This window comes from Strix aluco, chromosome 2 (genome assembly GCF_031877795.1).
Source record: "Strix aluco isolate bStrAlu1 chromosome 2, bStrAlu1.hap1, whole genome shotgun sequence".
In the NCBI taxonomy this organism is placed as follows: Eukaryota; Metazoa; Chordata; class Aves; order Strigiformes; family Strigidae; genus Strix; species Strix aluco.
The window spans coordinates 26,493,571-26,514,233 of NC_133932.1; the positions used below are offsets into that span (position 1 = coordinate 26,493,571).

At 40.2% G+C, this 20,663-nt stretch overlaps 1 protein-coding gene across 1 annotated transcript in view; it reads left to right on the forward strand.

Annotated features, from left to right (window-relative positions):
- Nucleotides 1-345: 345 nt before the first annotated feature.
- LOC141918726 (multidrug resistance-associated protein 1-like) overlaps nt 346-20,663 on the forward strand; it is a 42,760-nt gene continuing 22,442 nt past the window's right edge. Inside the window, exons 1-10 of the mRNA XM_074813598.1 lie at nt 346-426; nt 1,747-1,808; nt 8,050-8,191; nt 9,603-9,760; nt 10,774-10,951; nt 12,522-12,776; nt 14,889-14,954; nt 15,558-15,695; nt 19,122-19,268; nt 20,562-20,646. Of these exons, the coding sequence (XP_074669699.1) occupies nt 364-426; nt 1,747-1,808; nt 8,050-8,191; nt 9,603-9,760; nt 10,774-10,951; nt 12,522-12,776; nt 14,889-14,954; nt 15,558-15,695; nt 19,122-19,268; nt 20,562-20,646 (1,294 nt within the window). The 5' untranslated portion in view covers nt 346-363. The remainder of the gene's footprint in view (nt 427-1,746; nt 1,809-8,049; nt 8,192-9,602; nt 9,761-10,773; nt 10,952-12,521; nt 12,777-14,888; nt 14,955-15,557; nt 15,696-19,121; nt 19,269-20,561; nt 20,647-20,663) is intronic.

The window sequence follows — 20,663 nt, forward strand, 5'->3', positions numbered from 1 at the left end:
CGCTGCCCACTAGTGCACCACACATCGGGCTGTCGTTAAGTGACGCCACCGGGACAGACGTCGCGGTCAGACCGTGCCCCCGCCGGCTGCGGGTCGCGTTAGGGCACGAAGCGCATTTCACCCCGAGCTCTGCGGGCACGGCCCGGCCGGGCGGGCGGGCACAGCTACCGGGGCCGCCGCTGGGCCCGGGGGCCGGGCCTCGCTGGCCCCAAGCGGAGGCGGCGGCAGCAGCACCGCCCTCCCCGCGCCTCGCCCCAGCTCCGCCGGCGGCCGCCGCCCGCCTCCAGCGCCCCTCCCTCCCCTCGCAGCCGGCCGAGACCGTCTAGTCTCCGCTGGCTGCCCGGCGCACGGCCCCTGGGAGCCATGGCGACCTCCCGCGGGAGGCAGGGCGGCCGCTACGCGCGCCGGAGTCCCACCGGCGAGACGGTGAGAGCGCGGAGGGCTGAGGGCGGGCGGGAGGCGCGGGGGCCGGGGCTGAGGGCGGGCGGGAGGCGCGGTGACTGGGGCTGAGGGCGGGCGGGAGGCGCGGGGGCCGGGGCTGAGGGCGGGCGGGAGGCGCGGTGACTGGGGCTGAGGGCGGGCGGGAGGCGCGGGGGCCGGGGCTGAGGGCGGGCGGGAGGCGCGGTGACTGGGGCTGAGGGCGGGCGGGAGGCGCGGGGGCCGGGGCTGAGGGCGGGCGGGAGGCGCGGTGACTGGGGCTGAGGGCGGGCGGGAGGCGCGGGGGCTGGGGCTGAGGGCGGGGTGCCGCCCCGCCGGCGCTCGCTGCGCCCTGGCCAGTGCTTGGACATTCATTTGATCGTTTGGCTTATCAATGGAAGTACAGGAAAAATCGTTGTGGAAAGGTACAGGATCTCAGAGCACCCGCAGCATACGTTTTTGATAGGTTGGTTCTTTACACCACCTACCGAAAAGAACTGTAATTGTATCTCTGGTTAGAAATTCTTTTAAGGCGGTAATTACCGAGGGACAGAATTTACTCCCTAGGTGTGCTGAAGTCATTCTGGGGTGTGGATACACATTCCTCAGGAAGCATAGGAGAGTTCGTATTTGTTTGCCTCCATTACAGTTATCTCCAATGACTTATGAAATTGGCAGCAGTGCACAAGCCTCATATTCCTCTCCTCATGTATGTGTACAGTACATGTTAGTCGTGCTTCGTCTCTTAGGGTCTGAAAGGAGTTTGCTGTTCTTGAGGTATTAGCAGTTGACAACTTCCAATAGCTAGGTTTTCAAACGGGGGGGGAAAAAAACCGCACAGGATTTTAACTGTCAAAGATTTGAGGAAGGTTTGCTTATACTGGACATAGAATCATAGAATATCTCAAGTTAGAAGGGACCCGTAAGGATCATCGAGTCCAACTCCTATGCTTTACTGTTGGTGTGATCATATTCTAGGGTATGTGTGGACAGTAAAATCAAGCTAAGGTGGTGGTTAATACCCTCTTTCTTACAGCAAGTTAAATTCTAGTAAGTCACAGGACTGTAGATCTCTTTCATAGTAGTAGGCAAAATAGTAGACAAAATAGTAGACAAAAATAGGAACTGAAAACTTAATACCTTGTGTTAGATTTTATTGGTGTGAGAAGGTAACAGGCAAAGAAATGTAAATATAGACCTTATTGTAGCTCAGAATTAAATAGCTCCTAAAAACTACATGTTTAGGAGAAGAAAAAAATACCAAACCCAACTTCTTCTTCAGTCTTTCAAGTAACATTGGTAGTTTTTCCTTCCTTCTTTTTTAAACAGAAATGCAGCCCTGAAGAGAATGTTTTTTTCTTCAATAAATTAACATATTCCTGGTTTAGCAGGTAAGAATTTAATAAACTACTTGTTGGTGTTCATTGATGTTCACAGAATTATGGAGAATGCGTTTACATTCCACAACATCATTCTGGCTTGAGCTAGAGCCTGAGCCTGAGATTGCTGTTAGCTTTTTGTACAAAAAGCAGTTTACAACTTTTAGAGGTCATATCCAAATATTTTGTGGAGTATTGTTTATACATAGTAACAGTCATTTTATACACTACCTGATGGTATTATTTAAAATATTAATATTTTGATAACTAAGCACAATGTTCTTGTCCCAGTAGACAATATTTTTAGACAATGAGATATAAAAGGCCAAATCAAGCTATCCTTTTTTATTTATTATCTGTCCCTGTAAAGTTTGGCAATAGACAAAAAATAAAATAAGGTTTTCTTTATACTGCACGTGTTGATACAACAGTTTGCTAGATCTTCAGGAACAAATACTCAGTACTACCTTTAAAGTATTTTCCAAGTAGCCCATTTCATGTTCGTTTTCCTCCCTCTTTTACAGTAGGCTGTATGTTATTACTGCAGATCACCTGCTCATAAACACCAATAAAGTCCCACTGCTTTTTGGGAAATTTTCCACTCAAAAATAGGAACTGAAAACTCCACTATGTCAAGTCTTGCAGCTTCCCCTCACTGAGTATTTTTCATGTTATTTCAAATAACTTCATGTGTTATGTCTTGTGACCATTACTCATTTTTAACATTTTTCTTTTAGATTTTTGAAGTGTATATGTCTGACTCTGTCACGTCCCGCTCAGACGAGGGGGACAAGTGACTCAGATTCGCAAATCCCCAATGGAGCGGACAACAAGTCTCCAAGTCTAAACATTTATTAACTACTCACAATGTACTAATTGAACACACGATAGTTGGCTAAGTATATAGCAAGTTGTGGCGAGCAATATAATATGCCTTGCATTGCTTAATAGGAAAGGGAAAAGAGGGAGATAGAGGGAATGGGGAAATACAGATCACCGGTCTGGGTTTCTGCGCCGCTCCTGCCGACGAGGGTTCCGGGAGGCACGGGAGACATCCGTCTTTTTCGCTGGCATCCGTCTTCTTCGCTTCACTGCACTCTCTCTCCTCGGGCCGCGCCCCCCCCCTTCCCTTCTTGATTTATACCCACTTTCCTTGGGTCCATCCCCTAGGTCGACCCCCATACCTACGTATCCCATGTACGGGGAGGGGTAAGGTGTTTCATGGGATGATGTAATTAGCATGATCATGTTAGCCCTCGTTAGCATATTGAGGGGTGTTAACTTTAATATGCATTTCGTGGATAATGAAGCAAAGGTCATTCACCGGACAGATGGCCCTTGAAGTTTTGGCCAGGTGCACCAGAGCAGAGCCGTCCTGTCTTCACAGGGCTCCCTCCTCCAGTCCCATCTTGTGTTATTCGGGCAGCCTTATCAGCTTCGACCTCCACAGAATGCACCCTGTGACTCATAGTTTTGTCTTGCGAGTGTTTGAGGCATTTCTTTGATCAGCCTCAACTTTTGCTTTCTCAGGCTGTTTTTCTTAGTTTCTCACAGGCCTGGTTTCTCGTCTCTCACATCCCACCCTGTGACTCAAACACTCCAAGTTCTTCTTTGACCATTGTGATCCCAAAAAGGTATAGGGAAAAGGAAGACAGAAGGTGAGAGAGCATATAGCTAATTGCTGCAAGGCATACTATTAAAAGCAAAAATTTGCATAATATCACAATACTAATATTTACAAGCCATCCTCCCCACCCCGTGAGTCCTGAGGATCCCAGTGATGTGACCCGTGACCCAGGGTTCCATCCATCAAACTAGTCCATCAGTCAATAAAAAGGTTCTCACTTCCCGTTGTTGATCATCTTCATCATGGCACGGTCCCCTCTATAGAGGTGGTGGCATTGTGGATGATGATATAGCATTCTCCCTCAGTTAGATTCAGCACACTGCACAGTCCATGTTCCTTCAGCAATGCTAGCCAGATTCTGCAACGTCATCTTAGATGCTTGTTGGGTCTGCACCTTTAATTCCTTAAAGGCATATCTTGTTAGTACATATAATTGCTAAGTTAAATTTTCTAAAACTATTTGAGGTTACACAATAACATTATCAGGTCTATAAGGATTTAAATGAGAATACAATTTAATATTCAGGTACAATTCATTAATGCTTAATTTGTGGGATCAAACCCCTTCAACTAGTCTTTGATGACTGCATTTTGCTGTTGGTGGATGTGGTGTTGTAAGGACCACATCCAGTTATATGAGTGAGCACTGTAATCTGTTTGGTATTTGCAAGCACCAGTTTGCAGTCACAGGTGGCTCACAGGCTTCCTTTATTTTGGAGGTGATTCCCAATAAGGTAACTTAAGGCACAACTCCAGGTTAACCTTCTAATAAGTGAACTCATTAAATGTACCTGTAAAATTTCCTGGATTGTTGATTGTAATTGATTGGCAATGATTTATTCCACACTCAGCAGGTATGATTCCACAAATTATATAATAATGTAAGCAGATTACAAATAATAACTAGCCAATAATGCCTACAATCATTGAAAGTGCTAAAAGTAACATAGGTCTCCTGTTGTCCAGGATCAATGCTCTGTAAAACACATATATACATGACAAAACAATGATGGTTAGAAAGAAGGGACAATCCCCCTGGTATTGATGCGGTATTCTTTCCCATGGGCATCAGTAGCCACCCATGAACAAATATTGATGGGAGTTTTTAGGGTTAGGGGTACTTGCCCCACGGTGGGCAAGTCTACTAGAACAGGTTGTCCAGGATAATGGAGCGGGTTTGCAGGGTCTTTAGTCTCTTTTTTCCTGGCGAGTATGGACAGAGGCTTAGGACAGAACGCGGTAAGTCGTGGGCACCCATTAATTCCCCACCGGCTGTTTATCTTCATTACTGCGTCTGACACCCGTTGTGGCCATCCTGGTTCGAGGGGTTTTAGGGCCTGCTTTAACAGTCCATTGGTGCGTTCCACAATTCCATTTGCTTGGGGATAGTATGGAGTATGGAAAATCCACTGAATTCCTTCATCTTGAGCCCACTCCTGAACCACCCCGGCAGTAAAGTGACTACCATTGTCTGATTGGATCGATTTGGGCTTAGGCAAGTAGCTAAACCAACGTTTTAACCCCTTCACCGTATTTTCTGCAGTTGCTCGAGATACAGCTGCTGCTTGAGTTAGGCCTGATACTATTTCCACCCCCACCAATACATAACGTTTTCCCTCAGAGAGCCGGAAAGGGCCAATATAATCCACCTGCCAGGTGTCCCATAGTCCCTTGTTGTCCCTTAGGTGTAGGGGTTGGTCCTTAAGAGGGTTGTGCTCTCCCAGCCGAGTACAACATAGACTACACGCTGAAATAATGGTATTGCACAATTCCCTGGTTACGGACCATCCCCTGCTTATCGCTTCTTTAAACAAATCTTTGCTTCCTGAGTGACCCCGCTTTACATGCAGCCATTCCAGTAAGTGTTCCCATTTCTCCTCCTCACCTTCTGTAGCAGTTCTCATCAAACGAGTCATTGAATCCACCTGGTTGTTTAGCAGGTGGGCAGGGTGATTTCCTGACTGGTGTGCAGCAACCCATCCTACTAAAAAGGACTTCCGTTTTGCAATGTTTAAGATTTCCTCCCACTTTTCACGCTGCCACACTGGTACCCGATTTACTTCCCAGTGGTTTTGTTCCCAAAATGTAAGCCATTCGGTACATCCCTTGAATACGGCATAGGAGTCTGTGTAAATAAATAAATAACTGTGTAAATAAATAAATAACTGGATGCAATTAAGCTAATACTGTGAACATTAGATATGTTTCCTCTTTCCATTCACAAGCAAACACAATAGATTATGGCTAATATATACTCGCCTTAAGTGCTTGCAATCTAAATGAGGAAGTCTGAAATTAATTGTTAGATAATAAACCCATAATGCTATACTATGTTTCTTTAGAATTCAGGCAATCGAGAGATTACGGTGTGGAGGGCATTTGCTAGATCTATTTATCCTCTGGCAGCAGTGAGTTCTAGCATTGAGATGAGTTACCCAGAATTCTTAAACAACAGTTTCCACTCGAATACCAATTGGTCTGCTCTCCTCGTCTGTCTCAAAGGTGGCGCTCTTAGTGAGAAGCTCTGTTATTTTTGCCTTAATTTATCAAGCCTAAGGCAAATGCACTTGAAGTGCTAAGGCTTGGACAACAGTATATTTTATAACTAATATATATGCTGTAACTAGCTACTATGCTAGTAGGTATTGTATTAAGTCATAACAACCTATTTATGCTGGTGTAAAAAAGTGCTAAAGCATTGAAATACTGCAGCCTGAACAACAGGCCCCAAGCTGAAGCTGCTAACTTGGCGTGTAGTCATTAGTAAAATATGTAAACTCGCTAGTGAAAGACAAAATATAATCAGTAGAGGGAAGAGAAGGTATCCAACTTCCCTTTCGCAGCCTTGTTCAAGGCTGAGAACCCAAGTATTTGGCCTTGTTAGAAACTCCCTTGGTTCCCCCCTCCGAGCCCTGGCCAGGCTTCGGGTGGAATCCAACAGGAGAATGAAACCGGAAACTTTCCGCTCAAAACAAAGGTGCCAGCTATTCTGGCTTGTCGATCTCTGGTATATAAGGCTGGGCCCGTTTGCAGCGACTTTGGAAGCCTCACCTATGAGTGGATGCACCGCGTAGGATTTCCCACTTGCCGGGACAGGCTCTCCAAATCCTCGCTGTAACCGGGGCTCCCCAGCATCTGCGGATCCGGATGATGATGATAATATATGCAAGTGGTGATGTATTTCTCTTAATCACTATTCTCTCTCTCTCGTGTAGTAATGATTTGATGCATTACCCTGTATTTTCCTGTTTGTTGCTTTAAGTGCACTGTTCTGCTTCTTCTTACGCTGTTACATTACTTGGTTATCACTAGTAAAGTACGCCTACTCTTTTCACTCTGGTGTCCAAGTTTAATTGGTATCCTTAATCAGCAAAACAGCACTTTGTATTAAAGTTACAGCTTCAGTAGATATTTGGGAGGCCCTTGGGGATAGTGAGGTCCACCCCCACCAGAATTTTACAACCTTCAAAAAAGTGTTTCTGAGTCTTTATTTTCTGTCCTGTGATAAGCACAATGGCACACACGTTAGCCCCAAGCCCAGTGCTGGCACTGACCGGCACAGGAATGGCGCACTGGCAGTGCACACCAGAGAGGATAGAAACTGCCCTTGTGCTGCAGCCCTCAGGGAGAGAAATCCTCACCAGCCTGAAAGCATTAGGGCTGCCGCTGACAGAACACACACTCCAGTGGCCGTGCATGTGTGTCTCATCAATTTCTAGCTGTTTGGGATTTCCTTTAAGTTAGAGAACATTGTCAACATGAATCCTTTTGCATTTCCCCCACCTCAGAAATGGCATGGCACGGTTTGCTTTGGGTTGTCATAAATCTGACATGCTTGTCAAAAATTCCAAATCAGCTGTTTTTCTTTCAGAGCTCCTTTAGGTTCAGTGTATTTATCAGCCCTATTTTGCCATTTTTAAGACCAGTTTTAGTTTTTGTTGACACTTAAGAGGGTAAAAGCACTTTGTTAAAATTTTAAGAGCTGAAGATCTGTGGTAAGGAAAGTTCCATTGTACTTGTGCTGAAATCCAGTAGTTTAATGTTGTTACCTGTATTAAAGATGAGTTGCAGGATAATGAGTCATCATCCCTGAAAATATTTAAAAGGGGTGTAAATGTGGTGCCTAGGGACATCATTGAGTGGTAGACTGGGTAGTGTTAGGTTAACAGTTGGACCAGATGATCTTAAGGGTCTTTTCCAACCTAAATAGTTCTGTGATTCTGTGATAGTGCAGTCCTGTGATAGAAAAGGTATTTCATTCCAGATCACAATACTAAGTGGGTAATGATGCTACACATGCTTGTTTATGAAATAGTATATTTTCCTATAAAGAAATACAGGATCAAAAATGTAGACAGATTCTGAGGTACAAAGGTTCCTCAGAATTTGCTGTTCAGGTGTGACAATCTGGTTGGGCTTTTCTTACTTCAGGTGAATTTCAGTGTGCTTAAGGTGACTAAGTATGTTCCACTATTTAGTCTGTAGACTTTATAGGATTACATACACTATTTTGATTATAGAGTTTATTTATATACACTCAATTATATCATTAGTGTTTTGAGTTAGTAGTTCTGCTTGTTTTGTCTGCTGTATTTCATGCTGTCTAAATTCATTGCTTTCTTTCAGACTTATATCTATAGGCTATAAGAGGCCATTGGAAAGGGATGACCTGTTCGAAGTGAATGAAACTGATTCACCATACAGTGTGTGTCCTAACTTTGAAAAGCAATGGAGAAAAGAAATCCGGAAGTCTACCACAGGATTAAAGGTAGCTATAATTCTGCCAATATCCTTTTCTAAATTTGGGAGTCTAGAAACTGGAGAAGATTTCTAAAATCTTGTGGTTTATTGAACAGCCGAAATTTTGTAGATCACAAAAGCCACTTGGTGTTGTGATCCATGATCTTGAGTGTGACTATGGGATTCTTCTAAATCGTTTTAAGTTCAAACTTACTTCTTAGAAAGATACCTAGTTACATTTTAACACTTCAAGTGATACGGAATCTACTGTGACTGATAGGGAATCTACCGTGGCTTTTACTTTGATGATTGATTACCATCTTTGTCAAAACTGTCCAACTAATTCCTCTCTGAACTTCTCTGTTTCCCTGTGTCTTATCTTTGCACCTGTATTTCAGATAGGTAGAGAAGTCTATTGTCAGCTTGCTTATACAGACACTGGCTTATAGAACATACAGAACAGATTCCAGTTTTCTTTAGTTTTAACAATACTGAGTTTTACAGATATTTTGGGGTTTTTGCTTGAGTTACCCTGTGTGATTTTCATGTAAATTCTTGACAGTTTCAGACACAGTTTTTATTTTGTTGTTGTAGTTAAAGTGCACTAGGAGCTCTGTAATGTTAGGAAGTTCACAGGAGAAAGGACCTAACCTGTAAGACCAGTAAGAGTGTAGCTTTTGGTTTTTAATGACTTATTGAAAAGAGGGCTCCTGCAGAGTCTGACCTTACTGCATCTCTTCAGTATTTTTCTTACCTATTTATAGGTTTGCCCTTCCTTCCACTGATGGTATACACACCAAAACCCTTTCTACCAAAGCATTCAGAAGTATTTTCCAAGAAGGATAATTTTTACTTCAGATATTGTTATTATTATTCAAGTAGTCTGTAAAAAATACCCCATCCTTCATCACTGTCATAATTAAGAAAGGCTAACTCTTTTTTTTTTTTTGAGTCTTTGTAAGAATATTTTCAATTATTTGAGCTAAATTCAAACTGAAAAAAAAATAGTTACTTGACAACTGAAAATATTCAGAAAGAACAGAAGGGTTATACAACCTTAAATATAAAGTTGCTCTAAGCCTGCTATAAATGATAATGCATTTGTATTGAAGCTTACCTCTGTTTTTATCATACAAATTTTTTTATCTGTAATAATCATTTGAGGATTAAATTATTTTCTAATTATATTTGTGAATGATTGGGGCAACCCTGGAAATTATATCCTTTCCTGAAAGACTACTAGCCAGGCTGAATAAAACCAGACTTCATTTCTTAAAAAAGCTTTTCTTCTAACTGTAGGAAATGCGCTTTTTCAGATCATAAGTACAATGATGGCCTTAGATGGACACTAATATTACATATTTTATATTTGTAAATATGAGTGAAGTTCAAAAATAATTTTTTCTCTTAATTCTGCATGTATTTTTGTAATCTTGCAGGCTTCTTACATCAGAAGAATGCTATTTAAGAAAACAAGTTTCCATAAACCATCTTTGATTTTGCCATTATGGCAAGCATTTAAATTTTTGTTGATTAAAGTTGCATTTCTGAAACTTACAGCTGACATTCTGGCTTTCATGAGTCCACAAATAATGAAGTAAGTTTTTAATGTGTTTCACTTGATGTTCAGAGAATAACAGTAATAATAAAGCTAAAGTGTTACCAGCATCAAAACCAAACTAAGCAACACCTTAGATGTGTAAAGATTTTATTCTCACCCTCGCCCTGCTCCGGTGATTATTTGAAAATGATGTAATGAGGGAAAGCTCAAAGAGATCAGGAATTTCTTAGCCAAAGGACTGAAACAAAACCAGCAGAAACTCAATTGCACAGTATTATAAACCCAAATGTTAAAAAAAATGGACCACTGTGATATTTAACTTCCCCACTTTTTTGTCAGTATTTTTCCATCTCTATTTAAAAAAACCCCACTAAATATATAATAATATCTGCAGCTTCAGCATTTACTGGAAAACTGGAATGACTGTTGTAATCATGTTGTTGATACCATGAGGTTGCTGGAAGTGGTTTTTAGAAACTTTGCTTACCACAGAGGTGTTAAGAATTTATCAAATATCTTTGTGTTGATAAAGAGTTAATGAACAGAATTGTTGTTGACCTCCAAGCTATACCCTGAATCAGTGTAATCCTGAACAAAATTGTTAACTGTAAAATCTGTTTTAAGACATCACAGTTGCTGGTTATTAAGATAACCCTTTACTAACACAAAAATAAGAATTTTACTGTAGATTTTCTTTTCTCTCTCACTTTCATGGTGGGTAGTTGCAGTCTTTCTAAGTACAAATATCTAATGTAATTTTTTTTTTTCTTTAATGCCATTCTTCATTTGTACTCCATTGTCAGTGAAGTCAGCAATAGGACATTCGTGTCTAGAATAGTACTTGAGAATTGTTTCTAAGCTAACAAATTGGAAAACAGAGATAAGACTTGCCTTTTTTTAACATCGTATTTCTTTGTGATCTTCCACCATATCTGAAGCCAAAATGGATTTAGTTAACCAAGTTGCCAGTATGTCAGTTTATTGAACTTTTTATTGTTGGTTGTTGACTTAATGCACAGAATTTAAAATTTATTTTCCTTCATTTTCAGAGCAATGATAATGGTCAGTGAAAATCATCCTAGTTCATACAGGAGTGGATATGTCTATGCTATTGCCCTGTTTTTCGTAGTTCTCTCACAAACCCTTCTCCATCAGTTATACCAGCGTAACAACATGCTTACTGCAGTCAAAATCAAGACTGCGGTTGTTGGCCTGATATACAAAAAGGTAATCATGTCTTCTTCTACTTTTCTCTCAAAACAAAAACTGAAATAAACACAGTGTTAAAGGACAGTGTGCTTACCAGCACGATCAAAACCCAAGATGTTATACACTGGTGACAGGCTAACAGATTGACTTTATATTTTGATTATTATTTACTTACAATAATTTGGATTTTCAGCAGCATTTCTATTGTAAGACTCTAATCCTGAAATTACATACTTTTGTCAGCCACCTGTAGAGACACAGTATTGGAGATATATGTAGAAACTGAACTCTTCCTATTTTGATTATGGGTTAATTTCCCAAATTTACAGAATGAACTGGGAAAACTTTCTAGGTTGGATGTCTGGGAAAAAGTAAGGGTATACGTGATCACTGTTTTTACTGTATAGTAGTAGTGAATATAAGAAGCTGAAGTTTGCCACATGGTCTCCTTTGGAGACTGAAATTTTCCCCCTGATTTTAGTGAAATTGGTTTTCTGTTGAGTTGAATACCCAGTAGGTTCGTTGTTTTTCAGATGTATAAAAGATGGCTAACTGCTGTGGAGATCATCTATAACTTATCCCACCTTTCATAAGATATGCTGAGGTGGCGGCATTATTAGCTACAAGAAATTCAGGTGCTAATAATGTAGAAGTAAAAGTAGCTGTCTGGCCTGCAAAACATAAAAACGTTTACTATGCTGTTAATGTGTAGCATATGAGATGAAGCTGGTTTCTCAGCACTGCACCTTTAGTTTACTTTGTTATGAACATGGCATGTCGGTATTTTTACTGCAGTGTTTAACTATTAAGCACAAGTTAAGGAAGCAAAAAAATAATCCAAATCTGAAATAAGTCACTGTCTTTGTTCATGTAAAATACAGTCTCTTTTCTCAAGAGAGTCAAACTGATCTTTTGACATGAACATCTTGGGTATTTTCTGAAGCAGCGTGCAAAATTTTATTTGTAAGTTGTAAATCAGTTAAATAAAGGAATTTGTTCTCTCCAGTCGCATATCAAGGTGTGTCAGTACATCAGATCATGAGCAGGACAGTAGAGGCTCTGGTTGGCGAGGGCATGTCTTCTGGCAAGTTTTCACAGCTACAGGGTTGCGATAGAGTTTCTTCCTCTCTTGGAGTAGAGTTGATTACTGAATACTGGGTCAGGTTGTGCTTTGCATGTGGGACAGATGGTGGAGTGAGTTGCTGCAGCACTGTCTTGTTACATGCAGGAGTTGCAGGTGACACAGTGGAAAAATGTGAGGCACTAACACAGAGAGGGAGAGAGAATGCGTGTGTTTGTCTGGGTGTCAGTCCCGAGACACCTGAGACTTGTGGTATCTGCCTGCCACACTGAGATTGTACATGAGTTTGCTGTGAAGCCTGCTGTTGCTGTTTCCTGCACTGGGTGGTTCTAAGCTAGGCCAAAGCTGAGGCTTTCTGAGCCCTCTTTGGGCTGTGTTGTACTGTTTACTGTAAAGAGTTGCAAATCTGTTTCATTGAGTTCTAATTATTGTCCTTTTAGCTTCTTCTGGCCAGCTAAACCCATCAAAATTGTTGATTTTTCTGACCTCTGTATTTTCTGGTTGCAGGCCTTAACTTTAGCTAATTCCTCACGACAAAACTATACAACTGGGGAAATTGTTAACCTGATGTCAGCAGATGCTCAGCAACTCATGGAGCTAACTGTAAACATCAACCTGTTGTGGTCAGCACCTTTTCAGATCATCATGGCTGTCGTTTTTCTCTGGAAAGAACTTGGCCCATCAGTCCTAGCAGGTGTTGCACTGCTTCTTTTGGTTATACCTATAAATGCACTTATTGCAGCCAAAGTAAAAAGACTAAAGGTGAGATATTTAAATAAGCATAGTAAGGAGAGGTTAGGTTGTCATAAAGCAGGGGGTAAATTATGCGTGTATAAGAATGCTATTGGTATATCTAAATTAAACCCCCAAAAATAAACACACTAAGCCACAGCTGGTTTTCATTGAGGGAGGAAGCATAACTGCAGTAAGAAAGCCATATGTTTGATAGCTAAACTAGTATCTAGGCTGGATACCCAAATTTTCATTGTATTGAAAACAATACTTTTGTATTAGTAAAAATTTTGTATGACTCAATTTAGGATACAGCTATGTTTTTGCATATTACATAAGTTAATTCCATTAAATGAGGGATTTTGTAGGATTATGGCCCTCTTCCACTTTTATTATTCAAGCTAAGCTTCTCCCTCAAATTTAGCACATTCTCCTGAGATTATGGAAATTCCCATAGAAGTACAGCAGGTGTTCTGATTTCTTTTCTGCTTCTCTGATGCTACAGTTCTCTTGGCACTGTATTGCCTGTTACTATGACAATTTCTGTAAGCTCCACAGGAAAAAAAAAAAAAACTACAATCCTAAGTTTTGCACTGCTGTCATGGCAATTATTTCTCTCTGTCTTATTCTGCCTTTGATGGTGCCACATGCAGTGAAGACTCTGGGTCTCCATTAATTCTTTTGTAAGGCTGTGACAGTTTAGAGATGTTGAAAAAACCCCAAAAAAACCTCTTACCTCTTTTGCAGGTGAGGTACAGCAGCTACAAATGTACTTAGATCCCTACTGTGATATGAGAGATAGAGAAGAAATACAAAGGACAATAAAATAATTCTGTCTAAAAGTTTGCAACTTGTTATATATGAATAAGACTCAAAACATTAAAGAGGCTGTTAATTATTATTTTAGGAATGTGAGATGCAGAAGAGCCTGAGTATACTGAAGGAGTGAGAACAACTGCCGTGTTTCTTTCATTGGTTCTTTCAATAACAATATTTTAATCAATAGCAGAGGAAACTTTCTTCCTACTCCTGTATATATACAAATATGCGTATACAGTGTTTTATATCCATATCGCATTATGAATATATTTGCGTATGTGTATATATAGTGTTATATTGTTACTGAGTCTGTATTTACCTGCTTAGTGATTTTGAAGATTAAAACCATATTATCATTCCTGAATACCCTGGAAACTGAAAGCCTGTTAAAATTTTAATTCAGTGTGAAGAAAAATAAAAAGGACAAAAACTGAAATGCACTTTTTAAGATAGTTTAAGGGAAAAATATTATTTTAATGTATTTAATCCTTTATCCTATCTAATGATTTATTTTTTTTAACCACATCTATCTGAAGATGATATAACTGTAGTATGTTTTGCCAATTGACGAGGTCAACAGAAAGGACACAGACACCAAGTTAAAAACATAAGCTTATTTTGCTTTAGTTTAAAGCAGCAAAAAGAATAAGCAAGAATAATGATCATGCACCTGACCATCATCCACATAGCTATAGTGATTAAGAAAGGTACATCACCAATTGCTCTAATACTTTACCATCATCCAGATCTGTGCTTCAGCTGGGGAGCCCTGTCACAGCGAAGGATCAGAGAACCGCTCCCAGCAATCAGGAGGTTCTACACAGTGCGTCCACTCGTAGGGGAGGTCTCCATCTTCGCTGTGAGAGGGTCCTGCTTTTATACAGTTTAACAAACAAATCATATATATAAAAAAAAAAAGCACAAAAACATGTGGTAGATTGGCTTTACTTCACTTGGGTGCATCCTGGATCTGGCAGGATCCCGGGTCCATCTAAGGAGTTCCTGTCTTCTAGGAAACAGTTGGCTTAGGGTCCAAAAAGATATATTCTTTATCTATAGCTTTCGGAGGATATTACCATGGTCATAAGCTGAAAGGATGCTGGTCAGGAGGTTCACTCAGAAGTCAATTCTGGTTTGAGACCTATGCTTCAAGCTTTGGTTTGAGGCCTATGGTTCAGGCCTTTTTATGTCGCAGTGCTACTTTGTTTTCCAGCAAGGTAAAAATAGCATAAAAGGTATTTATTGCGTACAGTACACTGCATATTTTACTCTCCAAATTTTTTTCCTCATTGAAAAATTAAAACATTGCTGTCTTTTAACCAGAAAAGCCAAATGAGATATTTGGATCAACAAGTCAAGCTGCTGAGTGAGATGTTACATGGAATAAAGGTAATGCCACAGCTAATAAGGGTTTTGGGTTTTTTGTTGTAAAGATAGAAAGTAAGTTATTTAAAAAACTAAGGTTTTGTGTGTAATATTTCAGCTGATAATGATAAAAGTTAGAAGAGAAAACGTTTTAACATAAGGTGCTTAAAGTGTTTTTGGAAAATATTTACTGGTTTAACTTGATTTGAAAAACTTACTATACATGGTGCATCAGTTTCATTACCACATTTCTAATGAGAATGTAAAATATGTTAATAGATATCCAAAAGCCTTTAGCAGAGTGCAATTTTAGCATAGAAGAAAAGCACTTTTAAAAGTTGCTTGATTTTTGTTATTTATCCTGTTTTGAAATAAACCAGCCCATCATTTCTGATACATAAGAGACAAGTTGAAATCTGAAGAATTAAGAGTGACTAGAGTATATCTTCCATAAGAACAACCTAATTTAGAGTTATCTTAAGTCTTGCTTTCATTTGTAAAACATTCAAATTTTTGTAGTTTGGTATTGCTGAATATTTGAAAATGACATTTGCAACTTAAGCTTATTTTCTGAAGTATAGTCACTGCTTTTCTGTTTTATTAAAATATGTTTGTTTGATTGTCTAGCTCCTCAAACTTTATGCATGGGAATCTGCATATCAAAGGAAAGTCATGAGCATTAGAGAACGTGAAGTGGATGTGTTGAAGTCATCTGGGTATCTGACGACTTACTCCATGCTAACATTGACGTGTATTCCTTTTATGGTTTGTTTTTTTAAAAATATTAATTCATGCAGGACTGTTTCTCGTGTTCCCTAATGCTTTAGTAGCTGAATTTCTCACAAATGTTGCCTCACAGTATCTCAAAACATTAAATTTATCAACACAGTATATTTGAATTCTCAGGTTCTAATAGTATGTATATGACTGGAGAAGGATGAGAGAGGTTATGAAATGACCAGGCTTTTGAAGACCTCTGTTAAAGTCAGAAACCAAATCCAAAGCTCACGAATCTAATTTCACTGTTTTAATCATACTGTTTCTATTGCATAGAAATCAACTACTTTGTTTATACTCCTCCTTTTCTAAGTTTTAAGGGAATGCATTTTTGATCTGTAATTTTTGGCTATACCCTCTCAAACACGAAACTTCTAAATACATGAAAAAGAAAAAAACAAAAAATATGAACCAAATTCATCCTAGCTTTGTTTCAGTGGAATTCTATCAGGAATGCATTCAGATCTTTGGATCTTTAAATCCCTCTGTTAAACTCCATTGGAAGTTAAATAGAGACTTCAGGGCCTTGGGACAACTGGTTAAGGGATCAGGAGCACAAGCAGTGATCTCCTCTATCTTTCCAGTTGCAGGGAATGATGGCCTGGCTGAACAGAGAGCTTTGACTGGAACTCAGGAAAAAAAGGAGAGTTTATGAACTTTGGAAGAAGGGACAGGCAACTCAGAAGGAATACGAGGATGTCATGAGGTTATGCAGGGAGAAAATCAGAAGGGCCAAAACCCACCTAGAACTTAATCTGGCTACAGCTGTAAAAGATGGTAAAAATGTTTCTGTACATTAGCAACAAAAGGAGAGCTAAGGAGAGTCGTCATACTTTATTGGATACAGGGGGAAACATAGTGACAAAGGATGAGGAGAAGCCTGAGGTACTTAATGCCTTCTTTGCCTCAGTCTTTAATAGTAAGACCAGTTGTTCTCCACTACCCAGCCCCCTGAGCTGGAAGACAGGAACAGGGAGCAGAATGAAGGCCCCATAATCCAAGGGGAAATGGTTAGCAACCTGCTATACCACTTAGACACACACAAGTCTATGGGGCTGGATGGGATCCACCCAAGGGTACTGAGGGAGCTGGTGGAAGTGCTCATGAAGCCACTTTCAATCATTTATCAGCAGTCCTGGCTAACCAGGGAGGTGCCAGTTGACTGGAGGTTAACAAATGTGACACCCATCTACAAGAAGAGCTGGAAGGAGGATCCAGGCAACTACAGTCTGGCCTCGGTGCAAGGGAAGGTTATGGAGCAGATCATCTTGAGTGCCACCATGTGGCACATACAGGACAACCAGGCAATCAGGCCCAGTCAGCATGGGCTTATGAAAGGGAGGTCCTGCTTGACTAACCTGATGTCCTTCTATGACAAGGTGAGCTGCTTAGTGGATGAGAGAAAGGCTGTGGATGTTGTTGTTTACCTGGACTTTAGTACGGCCTTTGACACCATTTCCCACAGCATTCTGCTGGAGAAACTGGCTGTTCATGGCTTGGATGGCTGTATCTTTGCCAGGTAAAAAACTGACTGGATGGCCAGGCCCAAAGAGGTGTGGTGAATGGAGTTAAATCCAGTTGGCAGCCAGTCACAAGTGGTGTCCCCCAGGGCTCAGTATTGGGGCCACTCCCATTTAACATCTTTATCAATGAGCTGGATGAGGGGATTGAGTGCACCCTCCGTTTGCAGATGACACCAAGTTGAGTAGGAATGTTGATCTGCTTGAGAGTAGGAAGGATCTACAGAGGGATCCAGACAGGCTGGATCAATGGACCAAGGCCAATTGTATGAGGCTCAACAAAGCCAAGTGCCGGGTCCTGCACTTGGGTCACAGTGCAGTGACCCCATGCAATGCTACAGGCCTGGGGAAGAGTGGCTGGCAGCCCAGTGGACCTGGGAGCATTGATCAACAACTGTCTGAACATGAGCCAGCAGTGTGCCCAGGTGGCCAATAATGCCAATAGCATACTGGCTTGTATCAGAAATAGTGTGGCCAGCAGGGACAAGGAAGTGATCATCCCCCTGTACTCAGCAGTGGTGAGGCTGCACCTTGAACACTGTGTTCAGTTTTGGGCCCCTCACTACAGGAAAGACACTGAGATTCTGGAGCACATCCAAGGAAGAGCAATGAAGCTGGTGAAAGGTCTAGAGCACAAGTCTTATGAGGAGCAGCTGAGGAAACTGGGGTGGTTTAGTCTGGAGAAAAGGAGGCTGAGGGGAGACCTTATTGCTCTCTACAGCTACCTGAAAGGAAGTTGTAGTGAGGTGGGTGTTGGTCTCTTTTCCCAGGTAGCAAGTGATAGGATGAGAGCAAATGGCCTCCAGTTGTTCCAGGGGAGGTTTAGATTGGATATTAGGAAACATTTCTTCACCAAAAGGGTTATCAAGCATTGGAATAGGCTGCCCAGGGAAGTGGTTGAGTCACCATCCTTGGAGATATTTAAAAGACCTGTAGATGTGGCACTTAGGGATATGGTTTAGTGGTGGAGTTGGCAGAGTTAGGTTTATGGTTGGACTCAATGATCTTGGAGGTCTTTTCCAACCTAAATGATTCTGTGGATCAAACTGGAACCTTCATTAGGGATAAATGACCACTGTTAATTTCAGTTACACAAACTGACGTTTTCTAGCACTTAACTCACAAGATGTAAGAGGTGAACAGGAATATTAGGAATAGTGAAAGGGAGGATTAAGGCCATCCTTCAGTCTGTAACCTTGATAATAACTGAAATATTTGAAGCAGTGATTGAGAAAAATTCAAATTTTCAATTAAATGCAGTGAAATAATCAACTTATTATATTTAGGACTTTGTTAGGAATCCTTGTACTTTGTGACTAGTTTAGTTCAGGACTCCTAAACTCAACAAAAGGCAGAAGAGACCCCACAGGACAGGTTGTTAAATTTAAGCTTTACTTAATTCTGAAGACTTGAGTATCTGTTGTGTAAGAACCCAGCTTATTCTCTGATGAGTATTGACTAGATTTTTGCAAAAAAATCCAAGTGGGCAAAATAAAAATACCTGCAGTAAATAATTCTATTTTATGTCTAATATCATAGCAATAGCAAGAAGAAAAAAAAAAAAAAAGTTAATTTCCTGAAACATCATGTGTGAGTGTTTTCAAAATGAGTAAACCAATTCCTGAGATGGGAGTTATTTCATATAGTTTCATGTGTATCTGGTTGGGTGAAACACAGTAGCCATGTTTTTTGCTCACTAAAATTATAGTATTCCTGCACTCAGTATTGCAGCTATGTAATAATTTCCATGTGCAGCAGTTACAGAGTGCCTGACATGAGCAGAAATGGGATCCTACACCTTCCAAACGCAAACAAAAATAGTATTTGTGTATAAATTTTTGTTACAATGTGATTTTGCTTCTGGATATATTTTTTACATTTTTTTATTTAAAAGGTCTCATTGGCTACATTTGGAGTCTTCTTTCATCTGGACGAAGAGAATGTTTTTACAGCAACTAAAGTTTTTACATCTATTTCTTTATTTAATATTTTGCGACTGCCTTTGTTTGATTTACCACCTGTGATCTCTGCTGTAGCCCAGGTAAACATATTATGAACAAGTGCTGTAAAATGCTGATATTTATACTCTGTCATGTTTCATCTATTTCTAGGAGTGATTAAGTCATATAATTATTTTAAGTTACATTTTATTGAGATGAAACTGCACAGTGTTTTTATGGAATGAGAAGCATGAATGCTGTTTAAAAGATGTCTCTCAGTCTTTTAAGTAGAATGAAAATTGGGTAGCACACCTAATTGTGACTGAGCTTTCTGTTTCTCACTTTTCTTCCTTCAGTGGACTAGACTCAACTTTTGCTCCTACTCTCTCAACTTCTATTCTTCATAGTCCACCAAAGATAAAAGTATGAACAATTTGGACTGCACATTTTAAATTACTCAGCCATTGTTATATATTGGAGCCCTTGGTACCAAGTAGGGGAGACCCATTGTGGACTCTACCATACTGTTTTTGTCAAGTCATCACTGAAGGAATTAGAAAAAAAAAAAAAGGAATAGAGCTGCTGAGGAAACCATATCAGCAACCTTCAGTCCTAATGGTACACCGGCAGGGTTACTATATGAGTTGGGAACTTCTACCTTTTCAGACTCTATTATGGGTATATGAGCTGAATGTACTCTGTCACAGCTTGTACACAACTCAGAGTTTTGTAAGGAAGGGGACCACTGTGAGGCGATACTCATCCTGATTTGATTTCATTTATGGTTAGCATACTGTGAGATCAAAGCCTTGTCTTTTCCTAAAGTTTACTCTAATAGCTTAAAAATTATCACAAGCGTAAGTTCATCTCACTTTGTCACACCACAGTGATGGACATCTCATGATGCAGTCACAGTAAATGTTGTCTTTCTTCATTATATGAAGAGAGAGTTACTGTGAGCTATTTCTTAATAGAAAAAAAAAAAAAAAAGCTGTGTTTTCACCACAGGCTTATGAAAACAAACTAGTTTTCTCCGACATGAGTCAGAGGAACCAGACATTTGAGGATTAACTATATTTTCTAACACTGGATGTGTCAGGCATGCTCTGTTACTTTATAACTACCAAGCAGTAAATCCTCAGGAAAAAAATACACTTATTCATGACTTTAGATTGTTTAGTACTTTAAGGAAAAAAATACACTTATTCATGACTTTAGATTGTTTAGTACTTTAAGGAAAATAATTTTTAAATAGGTAAACACCTTTTTTGTCTATCTTCAAATAAGACATGGAATATGTCCTTCCATATTATCTAGAACTTTTAAAATATTATTTTAAAATTTAGGGAGCACAGACATGTTATACATGTTATATGTATATGTTCATCTTGCAGACCAAGGTTTCTCTGAGTCGTTTAGAGGATTTTCTGTGTGCCGAGGATCTTAACCCTGAGGATGTCAATACAAACTACAGTGGAAGTAAGCAGAGTTATTAA